Source organism: Uranotaenia lowii, chromosome 2, assembly GCF_029784155.1.
Source record: "Uranotaenia lowii strain MFRU-FL chromosome 2, ASM2978415v1, whole genome shotgun sequence".
NCBI classification, from domain to species: Eukaryota; Metazoa; Arthropoda; class Insecta; order Diptera; family Culicidae; genus Uranotaenia; species Uranotaenia lowii.
This window is the reverse complement of record NC_073692.1, coordinates 253,229,289-253,251,007: the sequence shown is the minus strand read 5'-3', so window position 1 is coordinate 253,251,007 and position 21,719 is coordinate 253,229,289. Positions and strand designations below refer to the sequence as shown.

The 21,719-nt window shown below is 39.9% G+C and overlaps 2 protein-coding genes across 4 annotated transcripts in view; one reads left to right on the top strand and one right to left on the bottom strand.

Moving 5' to 3' along the window:
* The window catches only part of LOC129749072 (sodium channel protein Nach), a 38,080-nt gene extending 33,838 nt beyond the window's left edge, over positions 1-4,242 (top strand). For all 3 annotated transcript variants that reach the window (XM_055743916.1, XM_055743918.1, XM_055743917.1), the window contains 6 exons: positions 2,691-2,874; positions 2,932-2,979; positions 3,043-3,130; positions 3,191-3,309; positions 3,366-3,467; positions 3,527-4,242. In XM_055743916.1, the coding sequence (XP_055599891.1) occupies positions 2,691-2,874; positions 2,932-2,979; positions 3,043-3,130; positions 3,191-3,309; positions 3,366-3,460 (534 nt within the window). In that variant the 3' untranslated portion in view covers positions 3,461-3,467; positions 3,527-4,242. The remainder of the gene's footprint in view (positions 1-2,690; positions 2,875-2,931; positions 2,980-3,042; positions 3,131-3,190; positions 3,310-3,365; positions 3,468-3,526) is intronic.
* LOC129749073 (peroxisomal membrane protein PEX13) lies at positions 12-20,480 on the bottom strand. The gene is made up of 4 exons (XM_055743919.1): positions 19,987-20,480; positions 4,276-4,506; positions 4,004-4,209; positions 12-3,942 (listed from the first exon to the last, which is right to left on the bottom strand). The coding sequence occupies exons 1-4, from the start codon at positions 20,292-20,294 to the stop codon at positions 3,632-3,634; spliced, it is 1,056 nt and encodes a 351-aa protein (XP_055599894.1). The 5' UTR covers positions 20,295-20,480; the 3' UTR covers positions 12-3,631.
* Between the last annotated feature and the right edge of the window lie 1,239 nt (positions 20,481-21,719).

Here is a 21,719-nt window from a genome sequence, read left to right as displayed (position 1 = left end):
GCAATCAACTGTTTTGAATGTACACACCAAAATGGTTATATTTTTGCATTTGACATACGTACAACTATGTATTACAAAACTTTTGGTATTATGATTCGTCTTCACTTTTGCAATCATAAGTGGAGGCGATATTCATAATACATGTCTCATATTAAAAACGAAATGATTGTAGAAGAGAAAAAATACTTTTTCTTGAACCGTGTGTAACATAAACAAATTTGTTTCAAAGAAGGTACAAACAGACCGTACCCAGGCACACTCACACTTCTCTCCAAACTGGCACTTCCATACATTTGTACAGCAATAATATTTTTTTTTCTTCAAACTTTCTATAACTGATAGAGTAACAATATTATCTGACGAGATATGACAAAAAGTCAAACTGTGTGGAAGAAAATCGCCAAATCTCGTCAGAATCTGTGGAGATTTGCAAGAGTGCGCCTTGGTACGGTCAATTTTGTGACTTACTGTATGTACCTACTTGCAAACAAATTTTAAACACATTTGGTTAGGTAACACAAATCAAGAAAAAGTTTTCTTTCATTTACACTCAATCCTTATATAAGCAAAGGTGCCAATTTTCATATAATATGAACACGGCCATTTTTAATGAATGTCGTAACCACTGATGATGGCATAAGTGTAGGCGGTTTTCATTATCACAAATTTAACATGATAGATTGCTGCGCGCAGTGAAAATCACCTCTTCGTATGTAATGAATATCGAAGGCGATATTAGATGGTACGCAGCAAAAATGAAAGCAAAATGTACATACTTACTTAGCAACGAAATGTCAAATTTTGCATTTAGAAATTTAGATAGATTCAGCGATTATGTACCCTACAGGATTTTTGCTAAGATGCAGCCCAGCTTGGAAATCTTTTTCTTAGGACATCTATTGTCAGGATTGCTCGACCATCGACAGTGGAAATTGCATCGGTCTTCAGCCTTCTGTAAGTAAAATTTAACGTCTGGAATATGGAAAACTGTAAAAATAGTTGAAAAAAAGTAAACTACTTAAGCTATAGCTTACAAGGTTCATGACATTTAATGAAAATTAAATACCAAATTTTATATACATTTTGGCGTTTTAATGTTTGCTATTTGTCTGAACCATGAAAACATTCACTTCTTTATTTGTTGCATAATTAAAGGCGATGTCCATCATATCCCCCCGAGCACACTTTGAGGAAACATAAAATTAAAAAAAAAACTTCATAAAAGCCAATTTATGATTGTACGATGCGAAATATACCCAAAAGATCGTGAAATTTCTTTCAGCTAGCTTTAATTTCACATAATTTATACCATTGGATTTAATAAAAAAGTTTAGGTCAATTCGTGAAATGTAAAAAAAATACCAAAATATGTTTGTGTTGTTGTGCGTTTCCATTTGAAACATATGCATAACAAATCTTCACAGCCGTTTTTGCCGATTCATAGGTTTTTGCAATATTTTAAATAAGTATAAATGCCGACTGAATAATATGATAGCTCCAAGAAAAAAAAAATTAAATATTCTATTTTATTATATTTTTTTAATAACGATTTATTGACATATTATTTGCAATCTAAAATAGATAAATATACTCTTTAAAATTAAATATGATATCATTTTTGGTATTCATCAAACATGAACTACTCGACTTCGATTGGATCCGTAACGCTAAACAAACATTGGAAGCATTTTAACAGGAAAACAATTCACACACTTTTACAAAAAAATAATAATAATTTCAATGGTAGGAATATTTTGAAAGTATGTTTGTAAATTAGTTACTCATTATTCGATATGTCAAAACAAAAGCTTAAGTGAGTCAGAAAACTAAAAAAAAAGTTACTTTTAACAGAATTAAAATTAGTAATTTGATAATAATATGCCTAATGTCGAAAACAAATTATACTGAAATTTGGATTTTATGATTTGATCGACCTGTTATACTCTATGATCAATTCGATGCCTACACAAAGGCGTTAACGTTATGAGATTCTTATTAGATTTTTTATTGTATCGGTTGTCATACCTGAGCAGAATTTAAGGATAAAATGATTGGAAATTTTGCTCTCATGCCTTGTTAGCGAAATTTGGAATCATTTTGACTGAATAAAAGTGGTTTAATGACAAAATTTATCTCTCATTTTCTATATATGGATAGCACAGTTCTGCCAAATTTTGATTTTATTGAACGTTTTTTGATACCTCGTTTAGCCATCCTTTTCAAAAGAATTTTGAGGGCACAACGATGCCAAATTCTGCTTCTAGTTGAAACCCAAAATTGGCATCATTATGCCCTCAAAATACGTTTCAAAACGTTGGCTAAACGAGGCATCATTAAGGTTTCATTGAAACCTAGACTTGGGATAATCGAGGTATCCATATATGAAAAGTGAGACCCAAATTTTGGCATTGTACCACCTTTATTCGGGCATAATGATACCTCATTTTACTTTCAAGACGTGATAGCAAAATTAGGTATAATTTTGTCATAAAAGTCTGCTCGGGAATATTTTGTTATTATGCATTATTTGGTAGATAGGTCGCTTATGATTAGGCATTGTTTAATATTTAAAGCAATTTTGTCGTGAAAATGCATCAAACACAAACTCCTCAGCTTCAAAAGCGAAACAAAGTTCGTTCGGGATCAGCTAGTACCTAAGTATAATATGAATCCTTCTATTTTATCTCCAGACAATGGAAGTTTACAACAAACCGGACATAAGAGATCAACCGATGGCACAAAGAGAATGTCGCTTCCCATTCGAGAATATTACAAATTATTTACCGTACAGCTTCACCAATTGTGCTTTGGTTACTCGCATCGAGACAGAATTCGAAATGTGTAACTGTACCAATCCTGCTTTTCCGAAAGAATGTAACTAGGTGATCTTATTCGTATTTTGTTAATGACTTATTTGTACTTATTATCCAGATTCTTCGCGTTATTGTAATTTTGAAGGATTGGCATGCATTTTCCAAGGTAGATTTGTAATTTCACAATAATTTCGTCAATGTTGTTAATGCAAATGTTTGTTTTTCACAGATGAAGTCTCATTTCGTACAAAGCAGAAACTTATTCGAGATAAAACATGTATTAAATCGTGCTTAGAAATGGAAATCAATTTACTTGGGTGAGTATTACCTATGCAACCTATAATTAATAAAACTTTTTGAATTGAATATTTTGTAAGGATAAGCATAGATGAAATGAAAAATAACTCTGAATTTGGGCACGTTGTCTTGGAGGTTTTGAATCTACCAACAAGTCGTTATGAACGAAGCGTAGCCCGGACAAGTTTGGATTTTATTGGTAAATTTTAAGTATTGTTGTTATTGTTCAATTTAAATTTTGTTTCTACATTATAGTTTCCCTCGGTGGCGTTGGGGGTTTATTCTTTGGAATTTCTTTGCTGAGTATAGTAGAAATAGTGTATTTTTGTTTACGCTCTACCAAGGGTTGAAATGTGGGTAAGTATACAAGCTTTTTTATCCAGATCAGAATTTAAATTAAACAAATTCCCTTCTAGAAAATTTATTCTATCCATATACCATCTCTTGTGACAAATTAAAAATAAAATTTGTAACTTAATAAAACACAACTACAAAACTTTTGAACTTTTAAGCTGGCCATTTTAACTCTCCAGCTTCTCGTCGGAATGTGACGTTGCACTTTGATCAGGGGATTTAGATTGTAGTTGATCCTGTTGAAGCAACTGTTGTTTAGCTCCCTGTACGTAGCTTATAGGAATTAAACCCGACCTGACGTTATCGACCGTTGCTAGCACCCAACCGGTGTTTAGCAAATTGTTATCAATCTGGACATTTTTGGGTGCAATCAATACATTTTGGCCAGCACGAATCGTCAGTTCGGATTGATTGGAAGAATCAAAATTGTAGACAGCAACCGCTTCTAACGCACCTTTCCACGAGCTGGGATTTTTGGCTAAAATATATGATACAATACAACAAACTGTGAAAAAAAAAACAAATGATTTTAAACTTACTTTGATCCACGGTGTCTTTATTTCCGAAAAGTTTCATCAGCAAGTACGGTGCCGACATAATAAATCCAAGGAACAGCATCACAGGTAAAGACGATCCCTTTTTCGAAGGGTTTTGTTCTGCTTCCATCGATTCCGCTAGTTTGAAGGCTTGAGTAAAACTTTCCGAAGCTGGGTCGGTTTTCGTTATTTTGAGTAGATATAGAACCCTGTTGATTTGAACAGCAATGAGCACATGAGGTATGAAACACACGTTCTGCAGTTATCATTCTTACTTTCTACATGACCAAACTATCCAACGAAACAAGGCAAATGAAGTCCAGAACTGCGCAAAAACTCCGCGCAAGTGAGCGAAATTTGCAGCAACGCCGAGGACAGCACGGAACGAGCTCGTGAGGGCGAAAAACGTCGAGTCTAGCATCATGGCAATGTTACTTATTGCGCCCACAAGAGACTCAATGTTTTGAAAGGCCGGTCTTGAACTTTCTTCTGCCATCTGTATGAACCTAAAAGATATTTTTTATTAACATAAACAACGTTAAACGTTCGGGAAGTAAGAGTAAACCGTGAACTTATATAAATCAATGTATTTATACTTAGCTGACTACTCATATTACTTAGACTATTTTATATACATGATTTCATTTTGAAATGAGGTACACCGGGGCAAGTGCAAACGGATTTCACCATAGTTCAACTCTCACATGCCCTATAAAAATATGTATATGTTCAAAAATTATCAATTATCGTTCGCTGCATAACTAAAATAGTTCTCAACAAATTCGCGATGAAAGTGAAAAATTAAAAAATGTTTGTAAAACAGCAACGGTAATATTGTGGAAAAATTTCAAAGTTTGCACTCGGAAGTACCGGTGACGACAAAAACGAATTTTACACGCAGCTGGAGCGTAAACACGACTGTTGCCCAAAACATGATATCAAGATCGTCATCGGGGATTTTAACGCTCAGGTCGGCCAGGAGGAGTAATTCAAACCGACAATTGGAAGGTTCAGTGCGCACCAGCTGACGAAAACGGCCTCAGACTTTTATATTTCGCCGCCTCCAAACGAATGGCCCATCGTACGGCCATCCTTTTTCCAGCACCGCCTCCCACACAAGTACACCTGGAGATCACCGTACCAAACGCAATCACAGATCGACCACGTTTTGATTGACAGCCGGCACTTCTCGGACATCATCGACGTCAGATCCTGTCGAGGCGCCAACATCGAGTAAAGATGCGCCCAAAACTCTCCGTAGTGAACAACACACGAAACCGACGCCCGCCTCGGTTAAATATCGCGAGACTGAAGCAATCTGAGGTCGCGGCAGACTACGCGCAATCGGTCGAAGCAGCGCTGCCGGCAGAGGGCGAGCTTGACGAAGCTCCTCTCGAGGACTGTTGGGAAACCATCAAGACAGTCATTAACAGTGCTGCGGAGAACGTCATCGGTTATGTGGAGCGAACTCGACGGAACGACTGGTTCGACGAGGAGTGTAGAAGGGTGATGGACGAAGAGAATGCCGCGCGGGCGGCAGTAGTGCAAAGAGGCACCCGTCGAAATATGGAAAATCATCAACAGTGGAAGAGGCAGCGAGTCAGAATTTTCCAGGAGAAAAAGCGCCGCCTGGAGGAGGAGGAGCTGGAGCAGCTGCATCGTTTCCAAGAAACACGAAAGTTCTATCAGAAACTCAACGCATCCCGCAAAGGCTTTGTGCCGCAAGCCGAAATGTGCCGGGATAAAGACGGGGGCATCCTGACGGACAATCGTGAGGTGATCAAAAGGTGGAAGCTGCACTTCGACGAACACCTGAACGGCGCACATGCAGGAGATCAAGACGGTGAGGAAGGTACATCGCCGGCGTAGCCAACGACGTAGAGGAGCCACTCCCAACGATGAATGAAGTTAAGGAAGCCATTCGCCAGCTGAATAGAAACAAGTCTGCTGGGAAGGATGGTATCGCAGCTGAACTCATCAAAATGGGCCCGGACTAGTTGGCCGATTGCCTACACCGGTTGATAGTCCGGATCTGGGACATAGAACAGCTACCGGAGGAGTGGAAGGAGGGGGTAATATGCCCCATCTACAAGAAGGGCGACAAATTGGACTGTGAGAACTACCGAGCGATCACTGTCTTCAATGCCGCCTACAAAGTGTTGTCCCGAATCCTACTCCGCCGCCTAACGCCACAAGCAAACAGATTCGTGGGAAGTCATCAGACCGGCTTCATGGAGGGACGGTCAACGACGGACCAGATATTCACATTACGGCGAATCCTCCAAAAATGCCGGGCACACCAAGTCCCTACGCACCATCTATTCATCGACTTCAAAGTCGCATACGACACGATCGACCGTAACGAGCTATGGAAAATCATGGACGAGAACGGCTTTTCCGGGAAGATGATCAGACTGATCAAGGCGACGATGGATGGAACGCAGTGCTGTGTGTGGATTTCGGGTGAATTGTCGAGTTCATTCGAATCGCGCAGGGGGCTTCGACAAGGTGATGGTCTATCCTGCATGATGTTCAACGTGGCGCTAGAAGGTGTTATTTGACGAGCGGTGGGCGAAATGCAGGGCACGATTTTCAACAGATCCAGTCAACTTATCTGCTTTGCCGATGACATTGATATAGTCGGCAGATCATCTGGGGCGGTGGAGGAGATCTACCGCAAACTGAAACGCGAAGCAGGAAGGATTGGGTTGATGATTAATACGTCCATGCTGGCCTGCAGATCCGAGACCGACCCGCTTGTCCAGCTGGAGATAGTCGAAGACTTTGTCTATCTCGGCTCACTGGTGACCGCAGACAATGACACCAGCCGTGAGATCCGGTGGCCTACTATGGACTCCACAAGCAACTGCGGTCGAGAAGACTTAGCCCTCGCACGAAGTGTAACCTGTATATGACGCTCATTAGACCGGTTGTTCTCTACGGGCACGAGACATGGATATTGCTCGAGGAGGATCTGCGTACACTCGGATTATTCGAGCGACGAGTGTTTAGAACCATCTTTGGCGGCGTACAGGAGAACGGGGTGTGGCGGTATAGCGGTTTGGTATAGGCTCTTACCATTGCCTCCCCAATGCTCTAGAAAGTGTGCATTTGCGGTTTATGAATTTCGTTGGCTTATTCTTAAATAAAACATTTTACAAGAACTAGAGGCTCATTGGGAGGAAATGCTATTTTGACAAGTATGATATTTCATTTAGTTAAACACTTTCGACATTCGTTTTTTTATTTATTTATTTTCGGTAGATGTATATGTATTTTTCGGTTAGGATTGAAATTCATAAATCGAAGTATAGAATAGAAAGTATGATTTCGATAGGCAAGAATGAGTAGGTAGTTCATTTCATTCATTTCGGGCATTTAAAAACAGGCACACGATTTATTTGAATCTTTTAGATTGAGTATTATAGTTTTTAGAGAATTTCATTCATGCCTAAACGATCCACAACTACCAACTTACTGAGCTTCACATCTTTCATTCAAGACTGCTTTGCCAGGAAGACCCAAACTGACGCCATTTACACTGATCTCTCTGCTGCGTTCGACAAGGTCAACCATGATATTGCTATTGCAAAGCTCGGACGCTTAGGATTCTGTGGATCTCTTCTGAGTTGGTTCCGGAGTTATTTAATGGGACGGAAATTAACCGTTCGAACCGGTGAATCCTTCTCCAGGCAATTCCCTGCCCCTTCAGGTGTGCCCCAAGGAAGCCATTTAGGACCGATAATTTTCGTAATCTACTTCAATGACGCACTCTCGCTTCTGGACGGCACCAAACTCGCTTATGCTGATGACCTCAAACTTTTTCACGCCATAAACAACCAAGACGACATCGACTTTTTACAGCAGCAATTTTCCGAATTTGCTCACTGGTGCGACATTAACTGCCTGCCTTTGAACCGCAGCAAATGCTCGGTTATGACATTTTCCCGTAAGCGGCACACTCTTCATGCTGAGTACATCCTTGGAAGCGATACCATCACCCGAGTCGAACACATCAACGATCTAGGAGTTATCCTCGATCAACGGCTGGAGTTCAAGACTCACACGAACTATGTTGTTGACAAAGCTTCTAGAAACCTTGGATTCCTGTTTCGCATGGCCAAAGACTTTAAAGACGTGTACTGCCTTAAAAGTCTTTATTGCTGCATAGTTCGTTCCATCCTCGAGTACGCATCAGCTGTCTGGTGCCCCTTCTATCAGAACGGAGCTGAACGAATCGAGGCTATCCAGCGGCGCTTCCTGCGGTATGCACTACGTCACCTGAATTGGCACGATCCGTTTCGTCTGCCAAGCTACGAAAATCGTTGCCGCCTCATAGATTTGGATACGCTTCAAGTTCGTAGGAACGCTACTCGAGCTCTGGTTGTGGCTGACCTGCTGACATCAAGAATTGACTCTCCCACGCTGCTGGAGGCTGTCCCTCTTAGTGTACGACCCCGAGGATTAAGAAACCAGCATTTGCAGCTTTACGTTCCCATTCGTCTGAACAACTATGGGGCCAACAGCGCTTTTGTGGGAATCTTAAAAACTTTTAATCGTTTTGCTGAGCATTTTAACTTTGACGTTTCGAGAAATGTGTTCCGAAGGAAAATATTAGACGTGTCTAGAACTGTGTCGAATGGATTTTAATTTTAGAAAGTTAATTAGGATTAAGTTATCATTTGGATCAACATGTGATCCGTTGATTTTTTATACAAATAAACAAATAGAGAAGTTGACCACAGTGATTAGGTTTCAAAGAACAGCGCTGTTATTTTGCTGTTCTGTTGATAAGTTGACGAAGCTATTTAAACTTACAGTTCATTGTTTGATGAGTTTAAGAGACACCTTTTCTAGATTCTGTTTTTATGATATCCTAGTTGAATTATCGAATACCGTGTAGTCGCGTAGAATCAATCCTTGAATACATCTTTTACTTAGCAAATCTATGATTATTTTTAAATCAAACTAGCAAGAATCCAAATTTATGGAAACGAGTAAGGTTAGGTGACAGGTAGGAAAAATTCAACTACGGTAAGATAGTGAACCCTTCTGACAACGATATCGAGGCGTTAGAATAACGAATCATATGATTTGATACCATACTGCTATTGCTCGGTTGACTCGAAGTTCATATGGGGCCCACCAACCGTCCTAGTCCGTCGAGCACTATCTTAACGCTTCCCTCAACTGGTGTTTCAGAACCCTCGGGCTCTGTTGCCGCTATCCTTTTCTAAGCTATACTCTCATTTGAAATTTTCCTCTTTTTTCCCCCATTCTGTTTTTCCTTTCCGGGTCAGCCAGGCGCTCATAAACCCATAAACAAAAAAAATTAAACAAAGTTTAGTTTATCTATGTCAGATTGTTTGTTTGGGCCTAAACAATAATTTCTAGAAGAAGAAATTTTTTTTTATTTTTATTGTAACAGAGAAAAGATGAAAGTTTGCACTTGCCCCGAGTTTGCTATTGCCCCGGTGTACCTTATATAATATATAACAAGACGCACAGCAACAAAAACGAGGCTATCTCTTATTTGGTCCTCAATATGAGTTAGATATAGTAGATATCGGAAGTTTTTGCATTTAGAATTTATCGAGTTAATTATTTGCGACTATTTTGTTGTACATTTGTTGTTTTGTTAGAAAAGTACAGAAATTTCTTAAATAATTTCTACATTTCCAAAATTAATTTTCAAAAACAAAAGATGACAAAAAAAGATTCGTAGTAGTATATTTGGACTCGGGCATAAGCTCTTTAATTCTTTGCATTTCGGGAAAATGTGAATTTTGTTGTTTTGTGTTATTTATGAAAACCCTTTTAAATGTGGAGTTGAGTATTTACGGCGGGTTCGTAAATTGATTTTTTCTATCGAAGTGATTTTTTCTATCGATGTTGGCGTTCGTAAATTAAACAAACTGTATGCAAAAGCATTGGAAGGTGATTTGACATCTACCAAACAAATCGATGCATCACCCAAAAAAATCAGTTTACGAACACGCCGTTAGAAGAACAAAAAAAACAATATAAAACTGAGGCTGAAAATGTTTTTTTAGCATAAAATGTTCAATGACTTAAAAGATTTTTTAATAATATAATTAGTGGTTAGTATTACAGTAATGGATATTGGGGTTCAGATATTTAGTTAATTCTGTTGACTATCGTGAGTGGTCGGTCACACCTGTCACATGGCTACCAGATTGTTGATGAACGTCGGCCCATCGAAATGAAATCTTTGTTAGGATAGGGTTACCATACCCTGTAACGCCAAAAAAGAGTACATTGAACTAAACATCCAGAAATTTAGGAGAAACGAAAGAAAGGATATTTCAAGCCATTCAAATACTGTCAACTAGTTGCCAGTTATGTGACTTACCTGGCAATTATCAGTTTCAGTTTTAAATTATTAGAGAAGAGAAAAGTTTTTGAATTCATTCTAAGAAAACATACCAAACATTATAAAATGGTGCATTCCAAATTCCAGGAATGCCTAACAAAGTCAATTAATTCAGTGACGTCAGGTCTTTTCAAAGACCTGTGCAACATAAATGAGGAACTCAGTCAGCTACAACAGCTGTCGATGGAAATCGCCTCAAGTTGCACGATTACGTCAAACCCAGTATTGGAGCTTGATATACTGGATGAGTTAAAAACATTGTCAGCCAACATAGCCTCTGCCCGTTGTCGTTCTCCCTCACCTCCGACACCAGATTACCCAAGCCTAGATATCGAGCTAAACAGAAAATTAAAATTAAATGACTCAGGTTGGCGACTTCTGGGTACAAAAAAGGTGTGGAAAGCTGACTGGGCAGAGTTCGATATTCGCCAGTCGCGTCGCAGAGAGCAACAAAAAAACGCTGATAAAGCGAAAAAACGAAGAAAACGTCAACGTCAAATCAAACCGATCAAAAAGCCTTCCACTGACAAAGAACTGCTTGCTGCCGCCAAGGTCACGTTTAATAGGAAACCTCAGCCGAAAACAAAGATCCCGACCTTCATCAATTTTCAACGTGGAGATACTCTAAACCCTGGACCCTCTACTGTATCATCAAATACACCACCACTGGACCCTGGACCCTCTTCTGTGTCACCTAATACGCCACCACATCATGATAGGCTACCGGCTAGGTTCCCGACTACTGCTGCGGCAACGACTTCACCGTACCAAGCAAATATGTGCACACATCATCCATCGACTTCCATGCCGCCATATGCAACGTTCAATCCGTGTCCCACTTCATTCAGTGCACCCTTTGCCGGCCCCTGCTACCACCATGGCCCTAATGCATTTGATTTCAACAACCCGGTAATGTATCCATATTTTCTGCCCCATCGACGCGTGCCACTATAGGTACTAGCTCTTTGATTAATGTTGACCAAGCGGATCGCATTACAATTCGTTCGCGCGACCATAGAACATCTTCTGCCCTGAATACATCCGCTATAGTAAATAATAATGAAATTGTGGCTTATTGTCAAAATTTTAACAGAATGCGAAGTGCATCGAAATTGAATATAATTTATAAAAATTTAGCAGCTAGTAGTTATACTATAATTTTGGGAACAGAAACAAGCTGGGATGTAAACATAAAGAGCGAAGAAGTTTTTGGTTCTAGTTTCAACGTGTTTAGAGATGATAGAAACTTTCTTCTTTCTGACAAGAAATCTGGCGGTGGTGTGGTTGTGGCAATCAGCTCTGTCTTCGATTCTGAGCTCATTCCTACGACTAAACACAAAGAATTCGAGCAGGTGTGGGTCAAAGCCCGCATCTTCAATGAAACGCATATTTTTGGGTCGATTTACTTTCCGCCAGAATATGCCACTAAAGAATATTTTCAAAAGTTTCTGTTTGACATTACTGAAATGTTCGCAAATTTTGAGCCCGAATTTTAAATACACCTTTATGGCGACTTTAACCAATCAAGTCTCTGTGGTAGATAGATGCACGAAAATGAAAACAATGAACAGACAGAACATTCCTTTTTATAAAAAGGATGTGTATGTTTGAAAATTCGCATACTGTGATGGCAGATACATGTTTTAATGAACTGTGGCAATTTAAATACTGTGATGAAGCGCAACGTTCAATTTGTGATTGGTTGGAATGTATATTGCTTGTAGTGGTGAGCTTGGACAAAAAGCGGAAAGGAATCACTACTACATTTGTAAATCGTGGTTAAGAAATTTGGTGGGAGTTTGATGTTGGATGACGGTTGGTCAAATGAGTCTTTTAACGAGTTTTGGACCGAAATGACGTGTTTCTCCATTCGGGAGATTCCATAGCGAGGTTTTGGTTTGAAGCTACGACAATGGCGTGGTTTACGCTCCCAACAACGTGATTTTAAAAAGAAAAAAAAACTGCAAAACTAACAACAGGGTGAGTATAAAGTGTGTTTGAAAAAGAAGATTTCGAGAACGATGTCAGTAGATATAACTTATGCCGTTCTTATGGCTGAATTGTATGATTGGGTGGCAGTACCCATAGACGCAAAATAAAAATTTATAGGTGGCAGTACCCGAACACCTACTGCTCCCGATTCATAACTTGTTACGGAATCCGAAAGAAATGACCGATCTGGAACTTTGGCGACGACTTTTAGCATGAAAACACGGACACGAATTGGAACTTGGAATGTTTTAACCCTTGCCCAACAAGGCAAACTGGAACAACTTGCTAGAAAGGCTAGCCGCCTCAAGCTTGAAATTCTGGGACTGAGCGAAGTCCGTTGGCCTAATACTGGAGAACACAAGACACAATCCGGGCAAGTCCTGCTTTACTCTGGCATACGAGGAGAACATGCTACTCGGGAACGAGGAGTTGGTTTCCTGTTAAGCCCGCAGGCCTACGCGGCCCTCATTAGATGGGAACCGATAAACGAAAGAATAATCGTAGCCAGATTTAGAACACGGGTTAGAAACCTTACAATGGTCCAGTGTTATGCGCCAACTGACGTTGCCGATTTGCAGGAGAAAGAGCAGTTTTACAGTCAACTGAACAGCGTGGTAGAGAGAATTCCGAAGGGTGACATTCAAATCCATTTGGGCGACTTCAACGCAAAGATTGGCTCCGACAATCAAGACCTTGAGCGCATCATGGGGCGCCATGGCCTAGGACAGATGAGCGAAAACGGAGAGCTGTTTGTAGAATTTTGTGGCAATAACAACATGGTGATCGGTGGATCGCTCTTCCCCCATCGACCAGCACATAAGGTCACTTGGGTATCCCGAGATGGCCGAACAGAAAATCAAATTGACCACATCTGCATCAGCCGAAAATGGAGAAGGAGCCTTCTTGATGTCCGCAACAAGCGAAGCGCAGACATTGCATCTGACCATCACCTCGTCCTTGGCGAGTTACGACTGAGAGTTGCGCGTGTCCAACGGCGCGAGGAGAAAGTCGGGTGTCGATACGACGTCCGCCGGTTGGAGAATCCAGAGGTGAAAAGGGCATACGTTGAACAGCTAGAATCCCGAGCCTCGGAGCTGCCGACAGACGGAACAGTCGAAGAACAGTGGTGTGGAATCAAGAATGCCTTTATCACGACGAGCCATGGTACTCTCGGTAAAGTTTGTGGAAGAAGGAGTGAATGGATGTCGGATGAAACTTGGAGGATGGTCGATGATCGGAGAAAGGCGAAAGTCGGAATTGAGCAGGCATGTACCGGGTCAGCCAAAGCAGCCGCCCGCTTACGATATGCGGAGCTGGAAAAGGCAGTTAAACGAGCTTGTAGACGAGACAAGAGTGCCTGGACAAACTCCCTAGCCGAAGAGGGGGAAAGAGCCGCTGCCAATGGAGATATCCGATTACTTTATGACATTTCTCGCCGCCTCAGTGGTGCAAGGACTAATGCAAGAATGCCGCTGAAAGACCGAGCAGGTCAGTTATTGACCGATCGAACAGATCAGCTCAAACGATGGACTGAGCACTTCGAACAACTCTTCCGAGTCACGAATAGCGATGGCCAACAGAACCCGCAGCTTGAAGCGCCAACAGTAAGTCGCATAAATGGCGTCAACTCGGAAGCGCCCTCGCTGGCTGAAATAGAAGCGGCAATCAAAAACATGAAATCCAACAAAGCACCTGGGATCGATTGCATCCCTGCTGAAATGCTGAAAGCCGACCCTGCCCTGTCAGCACAAATGTTGCACCGTCTTTTCGCTGACATCTGGGATACTGCAACATTCCCGGCCGACTGGATGCAGGGTATCCTCGTAAAGGTCCCGAAGAAAGGAGACCTGACAGAGTGCGGTAACTGGCGAGGCATAACGTTGATCTGTACAACCCTCAAAGTACTCTGCAAAGTGATCCTGAACAGGATCCAGGAGAAAATCGACGCTACACTCCGACGGCAACAAGCTGGATTCCGATCCGGACGATCATGTGTGGACCACATCACAACGCTACGAATCATACTGGAACAAATCAACGAATTCCAGGACTCTCTTCTGCTGGTGTTCGTTGATTTCGAAAAAGCATTCGACCGGCTTAATCATGAAAACATCTGGGCGGCTCTAAGGCGACGAGGGGTCCCAGAGAAACTAGTCCATCTCATCGAAGCACAATACGAGGCATTTTCGTGCAAGGTCTTGCACGGTGGTGTCTTGTCCGAACCAATCCCGGTAACTGCTGGAGTGAGACAAGGATGTATCTTATCACCGCTACTTTTCCTCATCGTAATGGATGAGATTCTGACTGGATCGATCGACTGTGCACCGAACCGAGGATTGCCGTGGAATCCTTTAACAATGGAGCAACTGAACGACCTTGACCTGGCTGACGATATTGTTTTGCTCGCCCAAACACAACCGGACATGCAGAGCAAACTCGACGACCTCACCGAAAGTTCCAAGGCAGCAGGTCTCAAAGTCAATGTCGGAAAGACCAAGTCGATGGAGATCAACACAGAAAATCCCTCCAGTTTCATGGTAGCTGGGCAACAAGTTGAGAAAGTGGAGTGCTTCCAGTATCTTGGTAGCCAGATAACGCCTGATGGTGGTACCAGAAAAGATATCGAAACCCGGATCAGAAAGGCCCGATTTGCGTTTGCGAGTCTCCGAAACATCTGGCGGTCACGCCAGATCTCTCTACGAACAAAAATCCGAATCTTCAACTCAAACGTCAAATCCGTATTGCTGTACGGGTGCGAAACTTGGTGCACATATGCGGTGACGACGCGAAAACTGCAAGTATTTGTAAACCGCTGCCTGCGGAACATCATCCGCGCTTGGTGGCCTGGCAACTGGATCTCGAATGAGGAACTACATCGCCGGTGTCATCAAAGGGCGCTAGAAATCGAGATTCGGGAACGTAAGTGGAGATGGATTGGGCACACGCTGCGAAAAGATGAAAACGAGATTTGCAGAGAGGCGCTTGACTGGAATCCAGAAGGTCATCGAAGAAGAGGCAGGCCCAGAAACTCGTGGCGGCGAAGCCTAGCCGCTGAAATCCGAACTGTCGACGAGAATCTTGACTGGGACCAGGTGAAGACGCTGGCTCCGGATCGTCAACAGTGGAGGTCTTTTACCACGGCCCTATGCACCGGAGGATCGGCGCGGGATCATTAAGTAAGTAAGTACCCGAACAAAAGAAAAGATGGGTGGCAGGACCCAAAAATGAAAATAGTAAAAGCTGGGTGGCAGTACCCAGGCAAAAAAAAGTTAGGGTGGCAGAACCCTAAAAGAAAAAATGCTGGATGGCAGTATCCAAGCAAAAAAAAAAAAATAAATAAATAAAAGGGTGGCAGAACCCAGTGAAAAAATGCTGGATGGCAGTATCCAAGCAAAAAAAAAAAAAAAACAAATAACAGGACAGTACCCAGTGAAAAAAAGACATTGTTGGTTGGTAGATCTTAATTGATGAAGATAATGAAAGCATTCTCTTGCCGATCTGTGGTGATAATGAAACACTGCAAATTCTTTTTGATAATCTGGCTTCTTTGTGTCTTAATCAAATAAATCATGTAAAAAATGCCTGTAGTCGATATCTGGACTTATTATTTTCCAATTTGACTGATGATTTTTGTGTTGTAGAAGCTTCAGATCCAATTTGGAAAAACGAGGTCTTCCACACTGCTATCGAATTCTCAATCATATGTCCTGATCAAAAACGTTTACCAGATGATTACGAGTTTATAGAGACGTTTGACTTTTTTCATGCTAACTATAATATGATTAAAACAAAATTACAAGTTGTTGATTGGCAAACAATATTCCGAGCTGAAAACTCAACAGACAATCAAGTGGAGATTTTTTACAAAATTCTTGGTAATATTCTCAATGAATACGTTCCAACAAAATTAAAGCGACGAACAAATAATAACAAAAATCCGCCATGGTTCACGAAAGAGCTTGTGCATTTAAGAAATAAAAAGCAGAAGGCACATAAAAACTGGAAAAAGAATCCATCATTAGTCACTAAGTTAGAACACCAAGAAGCCAGTAATCGACTAGCAATACGCTTAAATACTTCTTTCCATGACTATAATATAAAAATTGAGCAAAACATAAAATCGAACCCAAAAAACTTTTTTAGATATGTCAATACAAAATTAAAAAATAATAGTTTTCCATCTCGCATGCACTTTGGCAGCATAGAAGGTCAAAATTCCGACGAAATTTGTAATCTATTCGCCGACTTTTTCCAAAATGTTTACACTAGTTTTTCCGAGCAAGATCGTGATACTTCGTTTTTTAGTTATCTCTCTGATTCAACGGTACTTACTGTAGTAGAATCAATTTCCTTTGAAGAACTATGTAAAACCATTTCTTCCTTAGACAGCACTAAAGGGCCCGGGCCTGATGGAATTCCTCCACTTCTTTTAAAAAATCTAGTAAATGAACTGAGTATGCCATTGTTTCTTCTATTTAACTCTTCATTGAAATCAGGTGTTTTTCCTCAAGTATGGAAAGAATCATTTCTTGTACCCATATTCAAGTCAGGAAAAAATCTGACATAAACAATTACAGGGGCATAGCCATTTTATCGTGCATACCAAAACTTTTCGAAGCTATAGTGAATGCAAAAATATATAACCAAATTAAAACACTCATTACTGAAAAGCAACATGGATTTGTTAAAGGAAGATCTACAGCCACTAATTTACTCGAGTTTGTTACCTATAATATTAGCTGTATGGATCGCGGTAATTCTGTACAGGCTTTATACACGGACTTCAGTAAAGCTTTTGACAGAATTGACATCCCCATGTTAATTTTTAAATTAAATAAACAGGGTTTCAGTTCACACCTACTGAAATGGATAAGGTCCTATTTAACGAACCGCTCACAAGTTGTTAGATTTAATGGTTCACTTTCAAAAAGTATCTCCGTTACTTCTGGTGTGCCTCAAGGCTCCCATCTCGGCCCCTTATTATTTATTTTATACGTAAATGATATAACTTGTCTTCTCAAGCAGTCAAATGTGCTAATTTATGCTGATGATATGAAACTTTATATGAAAGTGAATAGCGAAGAAGACTTTAGAATCTTTCAAAACGAAGTTTATGTATTTAACAAATGGTGCATTAAAAGTCTGCTCAAACTTAACGTGGCAAAATGTTCAAATATTGTATTTACCAGAAGAAAATGTCAGTCATATGAAATTGTCAAATTGGGAGATGATCCTGTCGAGAGAGTCAACAAGATTAGAGACCTTGGAGTTATATTGGACTCAAAACTTACCTTTGTAGATCACTATAACTCAATAATCCAGAAATCAAACGGTATGTTAGCATTTATAAAACGTTTCAGTTATAATTTTAAAGACCCATACACAATAAAAACATTGTACACAGCTTATGTTAGATCTATTCTTGAGTATTGTAGCGTTGTGTGGTCGCCTTTTCAAATTTTACATAAAAACCGTTTGGAATCAGTCCAGAAACAATTTGTTCTATTCGCTTTACGAAATTTAGGATGGTCTCAGAACCAATTACCTAGCTATGAATCACGTTGCCTGCTTATAAACATGGAAACATTAAGTGTAAGAAGAGAGTTTGCTGCAATCTGTTTTGTAAACGACATAATTAATCAGCGCGTTCAGTCTGCTTATCTACTAAATCAATTAAACTTTTATTGTCCTTGCCGTCATTTAAGAACAAGAAATCTTTTCATTATAACCTCTACTCGAACTGATTATGGAAAATATAGTCCTGTTAATTGTTTAATGTATAGTTATAATAAACATTATGAGAATATAGACTTAACTATGTCAAAACAGCAGCTGAAAAAAGGTTTTTACGGTAACAGGCACCGAAGAACCTGACTTTGTAAATGTAAAGAAAAATTATTATTATTAAGCTTATTTGAACATTGTAATCTCTAGGTTTAAGTTATTATATATATGTAGCCTACACTGTTTGGCGGAATAAATAAATAAAAAGGGTTGTTTGTATATAGCGGTGTGTTTTTCCTTTCCCGCTTTAACATTTTTCCCGATTGGTGCACTTCAGATTTGTGTACTTACGTATATTTTAAGCAAATTGTTGTTGTTTATATTGTCACCTGTTTGGGTCAGTATTGCATGTCTAAATCTGCTGAATGCCTTCACAGTTTTTTTTCGACGTCTTGAAGAACCTTTTCTTCAACCGGATGTAAAAAAAATTATCTAAGTTGTTGTATTTTATTTATTGAAAAGTATAACGAATAGCAAACTTGTCTTTAACGAAAAATCCCAATTTGACCGTTATACCTTCCTTTTTTATCTATCGTTGAGAAAATTTAACAAACGCTAAAAATAAACCTTTTTTTTTGTGGCGTTCAAATAGCTCGGGGAGCTGACGCTGGAAATGAAAATTAGAGATAGTTAGGAGAAGCAAAATTTTAAAGTTTAGAGTAGGCAGCGTAGAATAGTAAGCGATCGTGAGACGTTGGTTAGACCATCATGCACTTCATTATATCCATTCCGGCTGGATATGGACAGAATGCAGTTCAAGATAACAAACCAATCCCTCCTGATACCAGTTGGAGGAAGGACAAGGGTGGGTTCGAGACTGGCTTCTACTTACTCCCCAAGCATCTCACTTGTCGGCAACTTATGGGATTCGAACCCAAAAGTTTTTCTTGCCGATACAGGGAATCGAACCCAGTACGCCTGGGTTACCAGACTCGCGCCAGCCTATCCACTAGACCACATCAGCGCTAACAAACGCTAAAAATGTACATTGTACATATAAGAATACAAACTTCATGAATTGAAAGAAATTAGTTCGTACTCTAATAGTGTGTTTTTTATTCTGGATTTGCTTCTGGAGTCGTCCGAATAAAAAAACGACTTTCGATTTTCGAGTTATTCCATACGTAGGTGTGCGTGAGAACGAGCGCAATGTTTACATGCAGCTGTCAATTTGTTTTCCCTTCGGGGTTTCTTCACTCGGCTCGAATCCGGATTGTCCTTTTTCGTGTCCGGATTGCACTGGACAGCAGATAGTACAATTTTGCTTGACTGAGAGGTTCAAAATCGCAGCACTAATTTTTCCATTCATTATATCAACTACTTTGCTTTCAGCCACAAACAGCTATTTATTGTTTTGAAAACAAAATTGAGAGTATATTTATGATCTCCCAAAACTGACTTTCTTCTCAGGGCGACTCCGTCCGTTTTTCGAACGAAACTATTTTGCCTCTATATAGAGCAATAAACACACGATGGCAGCAGTTAGAATGCACCTAGGTTGCAACTGGTTTGCCACCAGGTGAAGAAACCACGGTATAAGAAATGTATTTATTTATTTATTTATTGTTTAATCATGTAACATAAGATCTCAGATCTTCTAATTCGCTACAATATTTCAACAAAAAAAAAACAGTACATTATGTAAATTTTTACAAAAAGAGTACGCTCATTTTTCGATCGAAAAAAAGTACATGTAATCTTAAATGAGTACGTATGGTAACCCTTAGGATCAAGGAAAAAATGATAAATAATTTATTCTTTTTTGAATTTCAAAGCTATAGGTCCATATAACGCTAATAAACGGAATTATCCTTACCTCTGTTCCGGATTCCATCCCATTCCATAACCGGAACTGCCTCCGTAACCGTAGACATTCCCATATCCTCCGTACATGCCACCGTAATAACCTCCACCACCAAGTCCGGAAAAGCCACCCCCATACGGTGAGATACCGAAGCGTGATTGTCCATAGCTTGCTGTCCCATAGCTTTGTTGGAAAGGTCTCGGAGGCAAAGGTGGTGCCTGGTTAGTAGCTATCGTTCCAGACGGGGTGTTCAAACCGTACTGACCTCCGAAAATCCTTGGTTCATTGAGAACGGAACTTCTAAAGTTACTAGGCTGCATACTCTCACCAGACAGTGCTCTTCTCACACTGTTTTCCAATTTTTTTCAGGGCTTTTGTGATTAATTGTACAATCACGAGAGATTAAACTTATCAGGCATTTATTGCACTTGCTTTTACAAAAAAAAGCTGCGTTAGCCTTCAATTTTAAAGAAAAGTGTTATTTATCTTCTGTTTTTTTTTCGTCCTTACTGGGGTGCCAGATTTATTTTTCATCTGGGTTGCCAGGTGCTCTGATTTTTCAGTGAAACATGTACACTCAAAAGAAAAGCATAGTAAAACCTAGTTAAGTTCTAGGTCAGGCAAATAGAAATTTTGCTGCAGCATTTTTTACTTTTCGACAAAAAATGAGCAATTTTTGAAAGATTTCTAATCGATTATGATAAATATTCGTGCCGGAGCCAAACAAAATCAACAAAGCTGTTGTTTCATAGATGAGGCATACTCAGTTTGGTGAAACTTGTAGACTTAAGTTTAAGGGTAAGTAGGATAATTATCCAATGCAAAACTCTCTGAACTACTTAAAAAAAGTTGTAAGAATAGTCATTCTAATGAAACAAATTTTGATGCCTGCTCACTGGTCGGTGATTTAATCAGATCAATTTGACAGTTGAGCGCCCTTTTGTTTTTTTTCTTCTGTTTTCCACCCCTGGGTTAAGTCAAATAGAATTTTGCTGCAGCATTTTTTTACGTTTCGGCAAAACATTGATCACTTTTTTTAAATGAGTTAATTGTTTAGGATAAAAACTCGCGCCAGAACCAATCAAAATCAACAAAACTGATTTAATGACATCAACTTGACGTTTGAGCGATTTTTTCTGTTTTCCAGCCCTGGAGTAAAACTACTAAATCCGTGGTTTAGTAAACAGTATACAACCGGTGATAAAGATTAGTATGCATTTAATGAGCTTGTTTTATTTAAAACATGACATTTTTTAAATAGCCCAACCATTTTTTTCCGTGTAAGCACCCTAGCGCAGGCAGGACGTGTAAGAGCACCTGTATCCGTGGTCCAAACAGCCGGTTTAGACCCAAATTCCGACCCGAGCAACCACATTGGTGATCCATTATACCAGTTTCAACTCAACTTTTTTTAGAGCTGGTATAAGGATTGATCCGAAACTGATGAGATTTGGATCCAATTTGACGCAGTTCTAAACCGTTTGACAGTTAATGGAACACGAGTGCAGTTGCCAGTTTTTTCATTGGATCGGATCTAATTTCTTTGGTCCAGTTCTTGTATAAATTAGACCCAAGAATAGACCACGAATACAGATGCCCTAAAGCTCCGGGTGTGTTCTTATACCAATGCACGCGTTTGCCTCCAGGTGAAAAAAATACGGTATATGTCATCGGCCTAGGCGCCTTAATTTATGTAACAGAGGCGAGAAGAATATTGCCTGGCCTATACATATTACATGAAAAAA

Bases quoted from the DNA above. Each gene is read 5' to 3' on its own strand.
- LOC129749073 (XM_055743919.1), bottom strand. From the start codon at position 20,294: ATGCAGCCTAGTAACTTTAGAAGTTCCGTTCTCAATGAACCAAGGATT. The intron at 4,507-19,986 runs GTAAGGATAATT...AATATCTTTTAG, and splicing joins GGATGGAATCCGGAACAGAG to GTTCATACAGATGGCAGAAG. The intron at 3,943-4,003 runs GTAAGTTTAAAA...CATATATTTTAG, and splicing joins TAAAGACACCGTGGATCAAA to CCAAAAATCCCAGCTCGTGG.